General features: G+C 40.4%; 1 protein-coding gene across 1 annotated transcript in view; it reads right to left on the bottom strand.

Annotated features, from left to right (window-relative positions):
* Positions 1-18,491, bottom strand: part of EYS (eyes shut homolog) — an 867,458-nt gene that overhangs the window by 164,681 nt on the left and 684,286 nt on the right. Inside the window, exon 37 of the mRNA XM_040598785.1 lies at positions 6,760-6,913. Coding sequence (XP_040454719.1) covers positions 6,760-6,913 — 154 coding nt within the window. The remainder of the gene's footprint in view (positions 1-6,759; positions 6,914-18,491) is intronic.

Here is an 18,491-nt window from a genome sequence, read left to right as displayed (position 1 = left end):
TGTACTTGACTACAGCAAATGACATGCAGGGCAATAAGAAAGGATTCTACAAGAACATCAGTAGCAAAAGGAAGACTTAGGAAGATGTGGGCTCACTGCTGAATGGGGAAGGGATCTGCTGACAAAGAGGCTTGAAAAGGCTGAGATACTTAGGGCTTTCTTTATCTCAGTCTTTACTGGCAAGACTGCCCTTCAGGTCAAAGGAGGTAATTATTTTTCCTTCTCTTCTGCACCAGTAAGACCACATCTGCAGTGCTGTATCTAGTTAGTTCTGGGGTCCTTGGTACAACAAAGATATGAATGTACAGGAGTGAGTTCAGCAAAAGGCCACGAAGATGAGCAGGGGACTGGAGCCTCTTTCAGATATTCAAAACCTGACTGCCCATGGTCCTACCTGCTCTATGTGACCCTGCTTGATCAGGAGTCACAGCAGTCTTGATAGGATCTCAAGAGGTCCCTTCCAACCTAACAATCATGTGATTTTGTGTTTCTGTGTTCTTGAGATATTCCTGTAGGTCAGTTAATTTAAGACCTAGTCTAAGCCAGAGCATGAAGGGTACAGGAATTCAAACATCTGCTCTTCAAGTCGGTACCTAATGAGCTTCAATAGTCATAGCAGCTGGTTTATCGGCTTTGACAGATGACTGATGAAATACTGAATACTGTTGCCCAATGTAAGCAAAAGAATTGTTTTAGAAAGTTGACATGTGAACATTCTGTTCAAACAAGCAAAAAAATTGAAATTGAAACAAAACCAAAAAGTAATCTTTTCTATACTCTTCTTGAGAATTCATTCTCTTTTCTGAATTATTTCAGCTAGCAGGCCACACAGAAAAAAATAACTGATTGATTCTAATTTTCCATCAAATGGCCAATTTTAATTGCATATACAAGAATTTATATGCATTAGTTTGATGTAATGCATGTATTATGGGACTATTTTTGAGAGTGAGTAACAGATGTAGTGATTTACTTTAGCAGCTGGATTGGTGGAACTTGGATTAAGGTTTTCGGAGAACAAACATTATACAAGCATGCATGGCACATGCCCTCCTACCTTATTGTGGCAAATGCAATGATTATTTTATGAAACAGATATACATCACAAAGCGAACTGAGTGTAAAAAGTACTGGTTTTACAAGGCCTCATAAACTGTCATCACCTGCAGATAATTCCAGTGGAAAATCATCTCTGTGAAAGTAATTTTTAGGTTTTGTCCCACTAAGGCTTATACTGAGTTATCACGATTTGCAATTTCTGTAGAAATTGTAGCAAATATAAATGTCTATAGTTGTGTATACAGTCCTAAAAGCAGCTCCACATTTAAGTCAACTTTTATTACATCTACTTAATGTCCTAGAGCATATCCACTTTCATGCAACTCAACATCCACATAGGTCTGATTCATGTATGTGCAGACTTAAAATTAAAAATTACAATATACAGTATGCAAGATATTCCATTTCAAAATCACATTTACATGTTTTTTACATCAATTTATATATACATATGATAGAATAACAATTCTTATATCTCTCCCAGACTGCTTTCACTTTAATCTTCAAAGAATTTTTGAAAAGAGGCATGTGATAAGTTGATGGTGTTATTGCATCAAGTTGTCTCAAGTTATCTACCAAAGCACCTTTCTATTTCTCATTCATCACATAATTGATCATGTTGGAACTCAGTATTGCAAGTATGAAGCTTAGAAGCATTTGAAGATAGCAGAATGCCCTCCACACATCATGAATATAGGCTACATGATATACCTGTTCACATACAAAGCCACTGACATTTACAGAAATGCTCAGATGTGTTCAGTTCATCAGACAAAAAATTACTGTATTCCTACGTAACTGGTAATGTTGGAAACAATATCAAAACATCAGAAAACTAGTGATTTTTTGTTTTACTGATTTAACGTAATGTTCAGTAATACTTGTGCACTATGCAGAGCACCTATACGTATGAATAAAATCATGACTTAAAAGAATGCACAAATATGAAAACATACATATCTCTGGAATGATGAAATAAGTAAATCCCATGACTGAAAATGAGTCAACAGATTGTATGGATGATGATTTACATATTCTTTAAAAAAAAATCAGAATGCACATGCAATAAAAAACTTTGCAAGATCAGTTCAAACAACTGTCGCTTCTGTTGAAAAGGATCAAGTGGAAGTGTAGGTAAAAACAGGGACACTGATAATATAATCATGCAGTTTGACTCAGTGCATTACACCTTGCCAAAGTTTCCATGTGGAGGTACAAAAACATGCTGAGGACTTCCACAGTTCAGGTGGTGCCATCTGTTTTTGAAGCATGAAGACCAAATAATAATAAACTTCAGCAGCTTCTCTACCACTGCATGCTCTAGGCTAGAGCTGGCAAAACAACATTGACTGAATAATTTATTTAACAAATAAACCCTTTTATGGACAGCTAAAGGTGTCCTTCTCAGCCATGAGTAAATGCTTACATCCATACAACTAATTAACGTGTGACAGAAAACTGGAAACAGCTACATTCAGTATGTTCACTTGGAAGATACATGAAATATTAATGCACATAATACAATGATAAAGCTCTGTGGGGATAGGCAGTATGCTCATTAAATTCCAGAACAAAATTCTGACAATTCTGCAGGTAAATAAGATGGAAATGAGTGACACTATCCTATACAGGCAAGATTTTAATGAATGCTTGCCTAGAATCTTCCAAAAAGAAAATCTAGTGTCCTCCATCACTGTCTAGAAGAGATAATCTAATTTTTTTAAGGAAATATAATCTACAAAATTATCATTTGGAGAAGAAAAGAGTAAGATGTCTAAAAAAAATATCAGTATTCCTACTCTAAAAGCTAAAATCCACTCCACTATCAAGAAAAATCATAATCCTGGTGTCTTGATTATCTCAGTCTCTTGCTTGTTAAAGTTGCTTTCCTTCTGAATTGAAGAAACACCACCTGGCCCCAGTCACAGTCACATCACTTTAACCACAAATAACGTACAGCAAATTCTGCATCACACAAATGCATTTCAGAACCCACACATGGAATTAAATGTGTTTGAATTAATGTGCTTTGAATAACTTTAAAGAACAAATCCATAAAACCAATCTAAACTACATCTCAAGTATGTGCTCAAAGCTTTAACTGAAATGATCAATACAATCTCAGTTGTGAAATCACAAAAAAGCCCAGACAAATGCACTTTTCAAAACCTGCCATCAAATTGTTCTAAAATAAACAGAAACGGAAACAATGAATAAAACTACATTGAAACAGGTCTCTAGTCTCTTTAAGCAAGGCAAAAAAAGTAAGCAGAGGTTTATTGTTTTTCTCTATAAAGCTGTCATTTCACAAGGACCATAAAGACAATGAACATTTAAAACTCATTTAATCTTTATCAGGTTTGAAAGAAATGGCCATATCTAAGGAAAGTAATCATATAGTTAAGAGAAAGTAATAGCTGTAATCTATGGGGATATCTTAGCTTCCTGTACATGGTGGATTTAGAAAGAAGTTTGCGAAGATGAAAATCTGCTTCTATAGATGTTATTGGTTACATTAATTACACTGTTTATCCACTGGAGCCATAGTTGCATCCATAACTGGAACATCCATCAAATATGATCTTATAGATTTATTCAAAGTCAAATTTAACAGAAGTATTGTCCCTCAATTGCAGTGTTTTCAAACAGTAATAAAAATTATTATTTATTCCAGTCTGTCTCTTTTCCTGCATTACAGGAAAAAAACCACCTCATTAATTTTGCAGGTAAAACATACAGATAGAGTTATCTATCTTCAACAGCCACTAAGAGAACACAAATCAACAGTTTTGTCATGGATTCATATTTTATAGCCTATTATACAAGATCCTGGGGGGCCACAAATGCCTTGTCAAGTTTGCTTTTTTCTTTGGCAGAGGTTAAGGATGATTGCTGAAGGATTACAATTTTATTGCTGCTTGGTGAAGGATATACTGCTCTCTCTACATTTTAGAAGGACTCACAAGAATAATCACTAGTCATTTTGAAGGCCAAGCCCATAAACTCAGATGCATGTAAATCCCCACCAGTCCCAGTCTACAATCACACCTAGCAAGTTATTTAGTATGCCAGTTTTAAAGATAGCAGTATAAATTCCAGTAAACTAAGGTAATATGTTAATTGAATTGACATTACTTTTCAGTGTAACAACATGGAAAATGAAGCCATAAATATACAGGTGTTAATTTTAAGGTAAAAAAGGGGGAAATACAACTATTTGTCAGTGTGAACTTGAACTCTGTAACTAGTATTAATCTTTTCAATGCTATGTAGCTGCATTTGTTAAGATGTTATTAGGCTTTCAAATCTGTACAGCATTTTAATGTCTTAATCTTATGAAGTAGAGACAGTGCTACCACAGCTAATACAGTTCAGACAATTAGCTGAACAATGTCTCACACAAGAGTAGTCTCTGAGATTTAAAATGAGAATTGTTTGTTAGTATTGTTCTCTATATTTCTATCAAGTATCCTCTAAGACAAAAAATGTTCTTTATCTGCTGACTCATATGGAGAGAAAGGGGTAGAATTTTCTTTGTAAATTTTATACACACTTACAATTTGTACAAAAATCCTAAAATAGATTAGTACACTGACAGCTAAGAAGTAATTCAGTTTTAATGTAAGCTATGTGACTTTGCTTCATTAATACTAGACATTAATACTAATATAGAACAAAAGGGAAAAAATCTGTTTAAAATGGAACATAAGACCAATGTACAGACCTGTGGCTGAGAAGAAATGTAAGATGGAAATGACACAGTTTCTTAAATGGTAGACCCTTCCGTATATTGAAAAAAAGTTTTATATTTATATTCTACCAAGTTTGTTTCTAAAAAAATATGGTAAGGCTTATGGGTGAGCATAAAATCTAACCAAAAAACCCCCTAAAGAATCTCTTCTCCACATATCAATTTATCTATACCGAGATTGTCAAACCTCCTGACATAGGCAGCGTTTTAGAATTTCAAAACATTTACACCATATAGAAAGAGCTCAGAAAACAAATACCAAAATCTTCAGATGATGCTGTTATTTTCCTTTTTTGGTAGTAAGAAGGTAATTTTGAGAACTCTGATGTGCATGTTTCAGGGTAACTTTTGCAGTCTCCTTCATATACCATCCTCTAACAGCAGAAATGGTCCTAGCTACAACTACCTTTAATTTAATAATCTGTGCAGTAAGTTCCCTCACATAACAAATGCTTACAGTTCAGGTGCAGAAATTAGCTCCGATAATTTAACTATGTATTAAATAGTATCTTAATCACAGTAACTTGAAATTCTATATGGGCATCAGAATTATTTCTAAAATATTTTTTTAAAGCAAAATTTAAATACTTTAGCATTATTTTAATGTTACTAATATAACATCGGGTTTCAGCTGGGATAGAGTTAATTTTCTTCTTAGTACCTAGTGCGGTTCTGCATTTTGACTTTGGTGTGAGAACAATGTTGACAGCACATGTTTTAAAACCAGGCTGGTTTTAGTTGGTGCTGGGTGATGTTTATACTAAGTCAAGGACTTTTCAGTTTCTTGGGCCCTGCCAGCAGGAAAGGGCTGGAGGGGCATGGGAAACTGGGAGGGGACACAGCCAGGACAGGTGACCCAAACAAGTCAAAGAGGTATTCCATACCATATGACATCATGCTGAGTATATAAAATGGGGGAATAAGAAGGAAGTGGGGGAGGGGATGATATTCAGCATTATGGCGTTTGTCTTTCCAAGTAACCACTACGCGTGCTGGAGCCCTGCTCTCCTGGGGCTGGCTGAACACCTGCCTGCCCATGGGAAGTGGTGAATTAATTCCTTGTTTTGCTTTGCTTTAGTGCGTGGCTTTTGCTTTCCCTATATAACTGTCTTTATCTCAACCCAGGAGTTTTCTTTTATCTTCTGATCCTCTCTCCCATCCCACTGTGGGGGGAGTGAGTGAGTGGCTGCGTGGCCTTTGTTGCTGGCCGGCACAACATCTATATTATTTCATTCTTACCTGTTTCCTAATTCACACATATGAAATCTGATGAGTGGAAAACAGTTAATCCATTACCAAGACATAATACTAATACCTTTTCCAAAATTATAAGTTAACCATTCTGTGAAGTATTTTTTGCACCAAATGAAAAATGACAGCACTGGTCAGCCACCATTGTATACTGCTGACAGTACAGTTGCATGTGTAGATATGACAGATTATAGAATCATAGAATCACAAAATCATTTAGGTTGGAAAAGACCTTAAAGACCATGGAGTCCAACCTGAATTTTGTTGTTAGCGAGATGTTAGCATGCCCATTTAAAATTTTGCATCTTAAACAATAAATTAGTTCTATATTTAGCACTAGAATTCTGATGACGAATCGATTTATTCATTGTGTAAATTAATAAGCATAAATTATGAGCTATCCATTTGTAACTGTCAACATTATGCTTTAATTTTTTCAGTTCTCAAACCAATTTCATCTGTATCTGTAAGTGTCTGGAGTTTGAATGATTCCTAAGTTCTCCAAAGGACTGAAATAATCTCTTGTGAAAAAATGTATTTTCAATCAAGGACATTGTATGAAAAAGATTTCCAAATGTGCATACAATTTTGCTTTCCAATACAACTTTTTTTTGTACTGCAAAAAAAAGTGAAGTCACACTTCACAGCTCAATATATACAACTTAAACTCTTAGTGTAACACAGTGGTAAGTTCTTACCTTATTGTGATAGGTATGAGAATACCCTTGCTAATGGATTGATTGATGGATATAGTCAGAATGTTCTGAGAGTTTCCACAGCTGAATCGAACTGTTGGTCTTCCCTCCACAAGATACAAGTGAAGAAACTGTTCTCCAAAATTCCTTTCACCAGCTTTGAAAACAAAAAAAGGATACAATCATGCTTCTGAAAGTGTAGGACCTTGCAAAAATATTCCACACTACTGGAGTGCCATCACCAGTCATAAAGTCTATGCTGAGGATTCTTCTATCCATACACAGGACTCTGCTTGAGTGACTGGAAGAATAAAATTAAATTCTCTATCAACCGCTGATAACAGGTCAAAGTAAAATAACCGAAAGACAAAATTTTACTTTTATATCACTGCAGTTGCATAAACCTTACAGGGATCTTTACATTGAAGATGAACTTTTCTCTGTAACCAGCAGTATCATTAAGGTGACAAAGGTGATAATAAAAACCCCTAACAACATCACAAAAATACTATGATTTGCTATTTAATTCAGCTTTTCAACCATATAATAGAAAAAAAAAGAAGATAAAATCTCCTCTTTCTTGTAATCTCTGTAAAGGTTATGAACAATTCATCTTTCCCAAATAATGATACATTTCAGACTTGATGAGAAGTATAGTTGTTATCTACAAAACATCAGACATACTGTGTGACTTGCACAGTTCAGAGAAAATAAAAAGATATTTTAATAAAACCCTTTCTATCTTTGTTCACTTCCACTAAGTAGTATATTGTAAATAAGACAGCAAAATATTTCTATTTAAGTGATGGCTGGCACATGGTTCATCTACAAAAACAAACAAACAAACAAACAAAAAAACCCTGACAACTAAAATTGCAAATGATTTTGGATGGGTATCTTTTTATGAATTTGCCCTTTGAATGTAACGGTATTTACTTCTCATATAAAGGAAGACAGAGTTGCTGTTTAGGGCTTTTATTCACCTTTAAGGCTCACGGTTAAAATGTTAATCTGTTTTTTTGCACTATATTTCACTATATTTAACAAAAGTAAAAAAGACTAAATAGCAAGGTGATGAAATTTAATTCACTGCATACATTTGCTCAGCAGTATTTGAGCACAAGTATTTGAGCGTATTATTCTTCTTAACTTCCAGAATCATAATGTTTGGAAACCTGGAATCTTGAGTTTCAGAGTCATATCTGTGTCCAATTCTCCAGCTTGTCTGGAGCACATCTCCTATCCATTGTCTGTAGTTGAGCTGAGAAAAAACGCAAGACGCATACACCGTACAAATAAAACTTTCTGTGAGGGTATGTAGTAGGAGAGAACATTTGCTTCCTTAAGGTTACCTAAGCAACAGCCTTGTCAAATGGGATGATAAAAGAGAAGGGGGAAACCAAAACAGGCAGAGTTAGAAACGATAAACAAAGGGAGGTAGTAACAAGAACCAAATCTGGCCGGTTACACTAACTGGTATGGGCATGCAGAGTGTGGGAATGCTTATTTCAGTAAGATTAGCTGATTGAGGACCCTGTCAAAATGGGATAAGGAAAAAGGGAAGGCAATAAGCAGAACACACACATGATAAAGAAACAGTAACAGAAATAATGTCAAGAAACTAATCTTGTCAGTCACGCTAAGGAATGGGCTACCAAGAAACTTCAGGCATCACTTCAAAGAGTGCCAACCTGGAATTGCAACTACAATGGGTGCAAACCTGGGGGTCTGGGATACTGGAGGAGGGTTGTGTTGGTGGAACAATACAAACCAATGAGGCAATGTGTACAAACAGGGAACTGGAGAGGAACAAGGGAGGAACAGACCTGAAGTGGTGTAAAAGAGGAGGGTTGCATGTAAAATGGGGCTGGTCAACATGCTTGTCTGACTGAGCCCTGCGCCTGGCCACCACAGTCCATCCTGTCGTCTTATTAAATCCTTTCTTAACCCTCTCTCTGTGTAATCTCAGAATTTATCCCACATCTTAGAACGCTGCAAGGACTAAGTGCCAGCTACTGGGGGGACCAGCATGAATGGGTTTGGTGCCAGCTACTGGAGTCAGACCAAGGGTGTAGGCACCCTGGCCCGTGGTGTCAGCTAATGGAACCACTGGGAGTCTCAGGGCCAAGGACTGGACCATATGGGGGTTCTCAGCCACCAACCACTGGGGTACTACTGTTCTGTGTCCCAAAAACCAGCTACTAGGAGAGATCAGTATAAATGTGTTTGTGTGTGGGTCTGTGTGCAGGGGTCTGCATGAACTAGGTGTCAGCAATTGATGAGAGAGGCATCAGTGGGTCTGGGGCCAGCACCTGGAGTCAGACCAAGGGTGTAGGCACCCCTGGGCTGGGTTGCCAGCAATTGCAGCCATTGAGGGTCTCAGTATCAGTAGTGGTGTGGGCGAGGGTCTCAGCTGCCAGTCACTGGGAGCCACCAGTGCAAGTGAAGTGAGCAAGGGACTCAGTGCCAGTGGCTGGAGTGGGACCACAGGTCCCAGCCTGTGTGCCTCACGCCACCTTCTGTATGTAGGTGAATGTATTTGCTAGCAAACTTCAAGATGTACTTACTACCTGCAAGTAGGAGGCCCCAGGTCCAGCTATGGGTATCAGATAGGTAGAGGACTCATGCCAGTATTTGTGGGACCCCCGAGTGTGGAGTGCCTGGTAGAGAGGTGTGTGAGTACATGATTCTGTCTGTGAACTAGTGAGCATGAGACCCATGTGGTGCAGTAGGAAGGTGTAGGAAAATCATATGAAGGGGGGAAATCATAGAAAATTGTGACCTAATAGAAGCTGTAGTATTATAACAACCTTTTTAGGGAAAAACACAGTTGCCACTTTCGGCCAGTTGGCATGCATGGAATCTGCTCCACCATGGTTCCCTAAGCAACACAACCTGCTATGCTAGAGGAGCAGTGGAGGGTGGAGCGGAGTGGAGATACTGTGGCCAGGCGCTGCTGTACTCCCCGCAGGACTGGGAACTTGATGGTACCATACAGCCAATAAGCTGCACAGCGGTTGTCAAATGGAAAATATATGAGATGATGTCCATTGCTGGGCCAACAACTGTGGTGAAACTATTCTCCTTAGATGAACGTTGCTCATTATAATCTCATTATAATACTAACACACACCTCCATCCCAAAGTTACCCACCTCCAATGCGCAACCACCCCTCACCAAGCATGTGCTTTCTATTTCTTATCAACTATGTCTTTAAAAGAAAGCGAGAGAATTTTACACCAGTCAATAATGAAAGAATGTATGACTAGAGTCACTCAAGTTCCACCTGAGAGTAAAGAAAAGTATAAAAAATGAATGAATGAGGGGAGAAGCTAGGGAAGACTCCATCGTAACTTCTGGGATCAGTCAATGGGCTGAACCTGTCTTCTCCCTGTAGGGATGCCTATTGGGTAAGAAGTTCGACTTACGCACACTGAATAACTAACTAATTCTAGCTGTCATTAGTAATTAAGGTTTTGGTTGTGTATAGTTTGGTTGTATATCACTTCAAGCTTGTTTTTGCAGACAGTCCCTACCACTGGTAATCATGAATCTTAACTTGTCACAATTTTATATTAAAGTGTGTTATTCTGCAAACTGTTAATGCGAGTCCTTTGTGGGCGCTAGCAGTTGCTGGCAGCGGGTAACACATTTAAACGAAGCGGGAAGACCCGCTGAGCTGTCCCCCTAATGTTGTTGGCGTGTTACCCTGAACAAGGCAGTCAAATTGCCCTCCGATCCAGTGGGACTGTTCAGTGAAGGGTCCCTGTAAAGGGATGCTGACAGACTGGTCAGGAACAAGGGTCCTGGCCTTCCTAGGGCACTAATTGACAGATCAAACACTTGGCGTTGAGGATGTCCCCTCCCCGTGTGCCCCACCCCTGCACATGACAGAAGGCCTGGGATCTTGGCAGGGGTATCAGATGGGCAGAGGAGGCCATGCTGGTATTTGGGGGATCCACAAATGCGCACGTGCTTGCAAGTGTCATGTGTGTGCCTTCACTGGTGAATTTCTATCTCTACCAGCCAGAGAGGAGGGGAGAAGTCCTTCTAGCAGGAAGAAGGCTTTCTACAGTCATGTTTTATGTGAGTCCCCTAGTCAGGTGCTGTTGAAGGCAGTGCCTTGCCTGTGGCAGCCTGTGCAGCCAGCCATGTCATGTTCTCTGTGTGTGCCCATGTGTGTGTCTCTGGGATACATGCTGAACTCTGTACGATTTAACCTGCAAATGGGAAAGCACTAGCCATGCCCACCAGCCTGGGATGGAGACACCTGAGTCTCTGGGCTGGGTTCCAGCGGCAGGCCAGGAGGGAGTCCCAGGCCTGGAGCTGCTGGAGGTGGCCACAGCTTAGAACACCCCTTAACATTTTTAGTCAGAAAGGTAAAAAGAAGGTGGGTGTTCTTGGAACAGCTCCCTACTAGAAAACTTACTAATTTGTAAAGAGAAAATGATTAACTTTGATCTGGAGAACAAAACAGAAAGAAAAAGATAATACACTTTAGCAGACAGAAGCAAGCAGCAGATGCTTGCAACTTCCTGATAACTTGCTTTGGTACAGTTCTTAGCTGAAACAGTTCACAATGTAAACTTCCTCCTCAAAAGCAGCTTTCTAGTCAGCACAGTGTTTCTTCAGACTGTTACGAATCCTGATGACCTAAAAGTCTTTTAGGCTTAGACGTATTTTGTATTCTGAATACCCAATTAACTCCAAAGCTACTTAATCTGACTGGATTTTATGCCCTTGGCTTTTACGATATCCTTCTACAATAAACTGCTAATTCTCTTTCAAAATGTATTGCACTATCACTGTTAGAAAGTCACTGCTTTTTAACCCTAGCATAAGTGCATGCACTGCATCACTTGTTTCCTTATCTTCTTCTCCCTTCTCTGCACATGCTGTTCCAGGCATTTCCAATCTCTGTCAATGAGTAAATCTGTAAGTTACATTGAAGTGAAGTTGGGGAGGCTGTAAAGGTGTATACTGAAGAAGCTTGAAGAAGCTAAGTTATGGATGAATAGCTTATTTCTCTTCTGCCAGTGCCTCTGTCTGTCCATTCACATTGCCCACTAGTGAAAACTTGGAAGAAGGTCCTTGTTATTACTAGTAAAGTAAAAAAAAATTGGGACAGCTCTCCTAAAGGTAGCATTACTCCTTGAAACCTCAGGGAGGTTCCTGCTTGAACTTCAATCTAGGGAGCACTTATAAGTCACACTTACAGGCGACTAATAGCATTCTTCCTATTATCTGCTAGGTGGTATGAGATCCTTTGAAAGGACAGTCCCTTAAATCTTTCTATGGTGAACATGAGGAGGCAGTGTCCCTCTGAAGAATTTTGTTCTGGCAATTTAAAAGAACACACGCTACCTAGTGTAAATGGTAGGAAGTTACCTTCACAGGACAAGCCTGAGTCTTAAGCAAAACTGACAGGTTCCAGTAACAGACAAAGATCAGGAATGATCTGAATAAAAATATCTGGTTGGATATTAGGGGTAACTTATCTTGACCATATGTGAGGGGACCCGGTCAAAGAAACCAGATCTCAGCAATTGCTCTTTCAGAGGAAGCTGAAGCTGGAAAGCTATTTTTGTACATCAGTATGATGGCAAGTAAGTGGCCACTGAACACAAATGTTGTCTATCTAGAAAAGTCAGATTTAAATTCCCATTAAGCTATGGGATAAAGCTTTATTAAGCAAAAACATATTTTGACACAGAGAAAGGATACTGTGAAATGCCCTGCTTGAGAATGCCAGCTGAAGTAAAAGACAAATACCTTCTTAAAACTAAGGATGGTCATAGTGTAAGTAGAATATTGGTAGATCTGGGGAACAGAGCTGAGAGCACAGGAAAATTTATGAGCACAACTTATAAAAAAGGAGCTGGTGTCCTTAAGGAATGCTATAAACATGGGCTGTGGTATCTGAAATCCGATTGTCAGAAGTTATAGACTACCATATATATAAGTTAAACAATCTATCTTTAAAGGGATTGTGAACAGCATTATGCTGACTCGGTTAAAAGTGAAAATGAAGTAAAACTTTATAATTGTATCGGGTTTTTATGACCAGTAGCAATTTATTTTGCTTTGTGGCTAAATATCACAATTTGCTTTGACGCGTTGATGAAATTAAATCATGCAAACAATTAAAATCTATAAGGACTAGAATAAAAAATTGTAAGAATGCATACTGTATTCAAGAAAGAAATACTTCTCCGATGACGGCTAATCTTTATTGGCGCAAACATAATAATTGTATATATATTCAAATTGTATATATATTCTCCTGACATTCTCCTGAGATTAAAGAGAAATCTCATTATACCAACAATTTAAAGATAAGGTAACTGCAAGAAGTCCAGATATTTTTAGTCCACCGACTGTTACCATTGGTATGCTTCTTAAATACATATTGAAAATAATGAGGGAAAAATAATTATTAAGAAGTTAAGTACACTTGTCTTTGTATTAAAATAGATGATGGTTTATAATCTATTAAAAATGATGTGCACACCAGTTCTTCTTGAATTAGTTTCTTTGCCTCTGACACATATAGTAATTTTCTATAAATCACTTCTACCCTATCTCTTTCCCCATTGTTTTGTTTTAACAAAAAATCTACTACAACTACTAAAAGGAGCACAGCTGGCAACAGTAGCTTCTCTTTTGAAGTCGTTAGAAGGGAAAATGAAAGACAGAGGAAGGAGTGAAAAACAGGGATGAAGAAAGAACAGAGGGAACATACAAACTCATGAAGGACGCTTATGTGACAGAAGAGCTTGGTGCCTGCAGACAGAAATAATAAATTACAAAATTCTGGATAATCTGTATGTGCACATAGTATTCATTCACAAAACACTGGAGAGATTTTTGTTTTACAAATCTATGTAATAATGTATGTTACATTCATGTAAAACTAATTAAGGATATTGATATGGACAATCATAGCAAATATTTGTATTAATTGAAATGGAACCTAATTAGCAGAGAGACACAGAACAAAAAAATAAAAAAAAAAAAGGAAAAGAAACTGGTGCTGTAGAAAGTATTAGATGCGCTTTATTATGAACTGTATTAGATATCAGATAGTATTTGATATGCCGTATTAGAGTTCTACAAGATATGCAGTCCACTACTTTCTGTGTCTGTGTTCAAGAACCAGGAAGAGTTCCAAATTATTATTATTTGTTTTTATCTTAGAAATCTCACCTTAGAAGAAAACCTACTGGTTACTAAAAGAGTGGAATCTTGCAAGTCAGGTAAAACCCCATTTTAGGGGCGACGAGGGGAATGCAAGTATGATGTGTTACTGGAAACTGATGAATTAGAAATAACTGCTAGAAATTATGTAAAAATTATCCCAGCTTGAAAGAGCTCGACAAACAACACAACTATACACAGTAAGTATAAATACCTGTGAGTCCAGTAAAATGAAGTTAAGACTTAAATACATTTTCTCCTTGGAGATTTTTTTTTTAGTCTTTAGCTTCACAGGTAATTTTTCTACCCACACCAGAGAATAAAATTTATACACCTGTGTATATATTTTCTGGTCTAAAAAGTGAATATCTTTGCAAAGCTATGTGGGAAAATAAGTGAAAATTGCACTAATTCCTAATATACAAAAGAAAAAATCGTACATAATTTCTGTATATTATGAAAATGTATCTTTCGATTTTTAACTTAATTACTGAGCTGAAATATTCTTGGGAACATCAACAATTTCTTAGGTGTAAGTTCAAGCAAAATAGAACAGCAGAATTGAAAACTTGATTTTCATAGAATCATAGAATATTTAGGTCAGAAAAGACATTTAATATCATCAAGCTCAATCTAAACATCCCCTGGCACAACTTGAGGCTGTTTCCTGTTTTCCTGTTGCTTGTCATCTGAGAGAAGAGACCGAGCCCCACTTGCCTACAACCTCCTTTCAAGTAGCAGTAGAGAGCAATACGGTCCCCCAGAGACTCCTTTTTTCCAGGCTACACAACCCCAGTTCCCTCAGCTGCTCCTCATAAGCCTTGTGCTCCAGACCCTTCACCAGCTTCGTTGCCCTTCTCTGGACACGCTCCAGCACCTCTACATCCCTCTTCAAGTGAGGGGCCAAAACCTGAACAAAGTATTTGAGGTGCAGCCTCACCAGTGCCGAGTACAGGGGGACAATCACTTCCCTTGTCCTGCTGGCCACACTGTTTTGGATACCAGCCAGGATGCTGTTGGCCTTCTTGGCCACCTGGGCACGCTGCTGGCTCATCTTCAGCTGGCTATCGACCAGCACCCCCAGGTTCTTTTTCCAGGCAGCTTCCCAGACATTCTTCCCCAGTCCTGTAGCACTGCATGGGATTGTTGTGACCCAGGTGCAGGACCCAGCACTTCTTGTTGAGTCTCCTACCGTTGGCCTCAGCCCATCAGTCCAGCCTGTCCAGATGCCTCTGCAGAGCCTTCCTGCCCTCAAGGAGATCAACACTCCCCCTTTAATGTGGTGTTGTATGCAAACTTACTGAGGGTGCACTCAATTCCCTCATCCAGATCATTGATAAGATACCAACCAGAACTGGCCCCAGTACTGAGCCCTGGGGAACACCACTTGTGACTGGATGCCAGCCAGATGTAACTCCATTTACTACTACTCTTCAAGCTTGGCCAGCCAGCCAGCTTTTTACCCAGTGTAGAGTACACCCGTCCAAGCCATAAGTAGCCAGTTTCTCCAGGAGAATGCTGTGGGAGACAGTGTCAAAGGCTTTACTAAGGTCCAGGTAGACACCATCCACAGCCTTTCCCTCATCCACTAAGTGGCCCATCTTGTCATAGAAGGAGATCAGGAGGTCAGACTTGGTGAGCTCCTCCACCAGTTTCCTTAGTACCCCGGGATGGATCCTATCGAGCCCCATAGACTTGTGCATGTCCAAGTGGAGCAGCAGGTCACTAACCACTCCTTCCTGGACTGTGGGGACGTCATTCTGCTCCTCCTCATCATTCTCTTCCAGCTCATACAGATGTGTACCCAGAGGGAAGCTAGTCTTACTATTAAAGACTGAGGCAAGGACAGCACTGAGTACCTCAGCCTTTTCCTCGGCCTTTGTGGCAATGTTCCCTGCTGCACCATAAAGGATGGAGATTCTTCTTGGCTCTCCTTTTGTTTCTAATGCATTTGTAAAAACATTTTTTTTTATCTTTTATGTCAGTAGCCAGCCTGAATTCTTGCTGGGCTTTTGCCTCTCTAGTCTTCTCCCCGAATAACCTCATGGCATCCTTATAGTCCTCCAGAGTTGCCTCCCTCTTCTTCCAAAGGTGGTGAACTCTCCTTTTTTTCCCCTGAGTTCCAGCCAAAGCTCTCTGTTCAGCCAGGCCGGTCTTCCTTCCCTGTCTTGTCTTTTGGCACATGGGGACACCCCTCCTGCGCCTTTAATCTTCTTGAATGTCCAGCCTTCCTGGATGCCTTGGCCCTTCAGAACTATCTCCCAAACGACTCTGTCAACCAGGCTCTTAAAACAGGCCCTCTGGAAGTCCAAGGTAGTGATTCTGCTGATCCCCCCTCCTTCTCTGAGAATTGAAAACTATCATCTCATAATTGCTATGCCCAAGACATCCTCTGACCACCACATCACCCACCAGGCCTTTCCTGTTTGTAAACAGCAGGTCCAGTGAGGTATCTCCCCTGGTTGGCCTACTGACCAGCTGTGTCAGAAAGTTATCTTTCACACACTCCAGGAACCTCCTTGACTGTTTCCTCTCTGCTGCATTGTATTTCCAGTGGACATCTGGTAGGTTGAAGTCCCCCAGGAGAACAAAGGTAGCAATCTTGAGACTTCTCTCAGTTGATTCTAAAATGCTTCACCTGTCTCTTCATCCTGACTGTGTGGTCTATAACAGACTCCCACTAGGATATTTGCCTTATTTGCCCTCCCCCTGATTCCTACCCATAAACACTCAACCCCACTGTCACCATCCTTCAGCTCTAGGCAGTCAAAACACTCCCTGACATACAGAGCTACCCCACTGCCTCTCCTTCCCTGTCTATCCATTCTGAAGAGTTTGTAGCCATTCACTGCAGCACTCCATGCAAGTTATCTCACCATGTTTCCATGATGGCGATTATGTCATAGTTTTTGTGCTGCATGATGTCTTCTAGCTCCTCCTGTTTGTGGCCCATGCTCTGGGCATTGGTACAGATGCACTTCAGCTGTGCTCACCTCCTACCCTGGGCATGACACACCCAGGCTCACCTCTAACAAGCTTAGGTTTATTCCATTTCCCTTTCAAATCTAGTTTAAAGCTCTCTTGATGAGCCCTGCTAACTCCTGACCTAGGATCCTTCTCCCCTTTTGAGACAGGTGAACCCTACCTATTGCCAGTTGCTCTGGTGCCACATAAACTGACCCATGTTCAAAACCCCCAAAATTTAGCTGTTGACATCAGGTCCAGAGCCAGGTGATCTTCTGATTACACACCCCATCATTCACTGCAACTGGCAGGAAAGAAGAATATACTGCTTGTGCTCCTGATCCCTCAACCAGTCATCCCAAGGCCCTGAGGTCTCTCTTGATTGCCCTCAGACTCCTGGTCATTTGGACTTCATCAGTGCCTACTTGGAAGACCAGTAATGGGTAGCAATCAGAGGGTTATACCAGAAAAAGAAGTTTTCTAGTAGCATCCCTTACCCAGGCACCAGGGAAGTAGCAGACTTCCCTGTGTGTTGGGTCTGGTTGGTTTATTGGGCCATTCATTCCTCTCAGGGTGGAGTCGCTGGTGACAACCACCTTTCTTTTCTTCTTAGCAGAGTTGGTCTTGATGCATGGCATTGACAGACTTTCCCTAAGCAACTCCTCCAACCTGGATGGGCTTTCATCCACATCATCATTTTCCTGGCTTTCAGGTTCCAGAGCCACATACATTGTGTAGTGATACCTGGGAAGGTGAAAGTAGGTTGGCAGGTGATTTGCCTGCTACCCCAAGCAGGGACCTGTTTCCATTCCTCCCTGTGACTTAGGACCTCTCCATATGCCTGGTGGCAAGTAGGTAGGGGATCCTCCATTTCTGGTGATCTGTCCATCCTGGTGCATTTGTCTTAGTGATGGCAGAGTGGCTCCAACAGTCTGTCTCCCTCTCACACTCCCTGATATTCCTTAACCTTTCTACTTCCTCTTTCAGCTCTACCACCAGGCTGAGCAGATCGTCCACCTGGTTGCACCTTACACAGGTGTTATCTCTGCTGCTCTCCAGTAGCAGTGACAGGCTCAGGCACTCCCTGCAGTCCCTGAGCTGCACAGCTGCATGGTTACCTGGGTCATCTCGTGCCTTCTGGCACTGGCTTGTGGCCCAGTAAAAACCAAGGCTTTCTTCTGGGCTGTGGAGGGGAAGGGCAATTACCACTACAGAGCCTCATCTGTTTGAGCTGTTAGGGGGACAGCACCCTCCCTGCACAGCCCTCCCCGTGCCTGCTGCCATGCTGCGCCCTGTTTGCCAGCTCGGTTCGCCGTGCTGCTGGGGGCTGCTTTTGTAGCGGGAGGGTTCGGCTGCATGTCAGGGTCTCAGTGCCTCCTGCCCTCATTCCTCAGTTTTTCTGGTTGACAGAAAGCAATCCCATGGTTCCTTGGCACGATCCTCCACTTTGGAGCACCTCTGCCACAGCGGCACACGTCAGAGACTTTTAAAGCATCCATCACAAAAATCTTACAATGAAAATCTTAATCCTTGCACTCACAAGAACCCAAGAGACAAGGGCCTGCTAGGAAGC

This window comes from Falco naumanni, chromosome 6, assembly GCF_017639655.2.
Source record: "Falco naumanni isolate bFalNau1 chromosome 6, bFalNau1.pat, whole genome shotgun sequence".
Taxonomy (NCBI): Eukaryota; Metazoa; Chordata; class Aves; order Falconiformes; family Falconidae; genus Falco; species Falco naumanni.
Note: the sequence above shows the minus strand (reverse complement) of the source record. Positions and strands in the feature narration are given on the sequence as shown.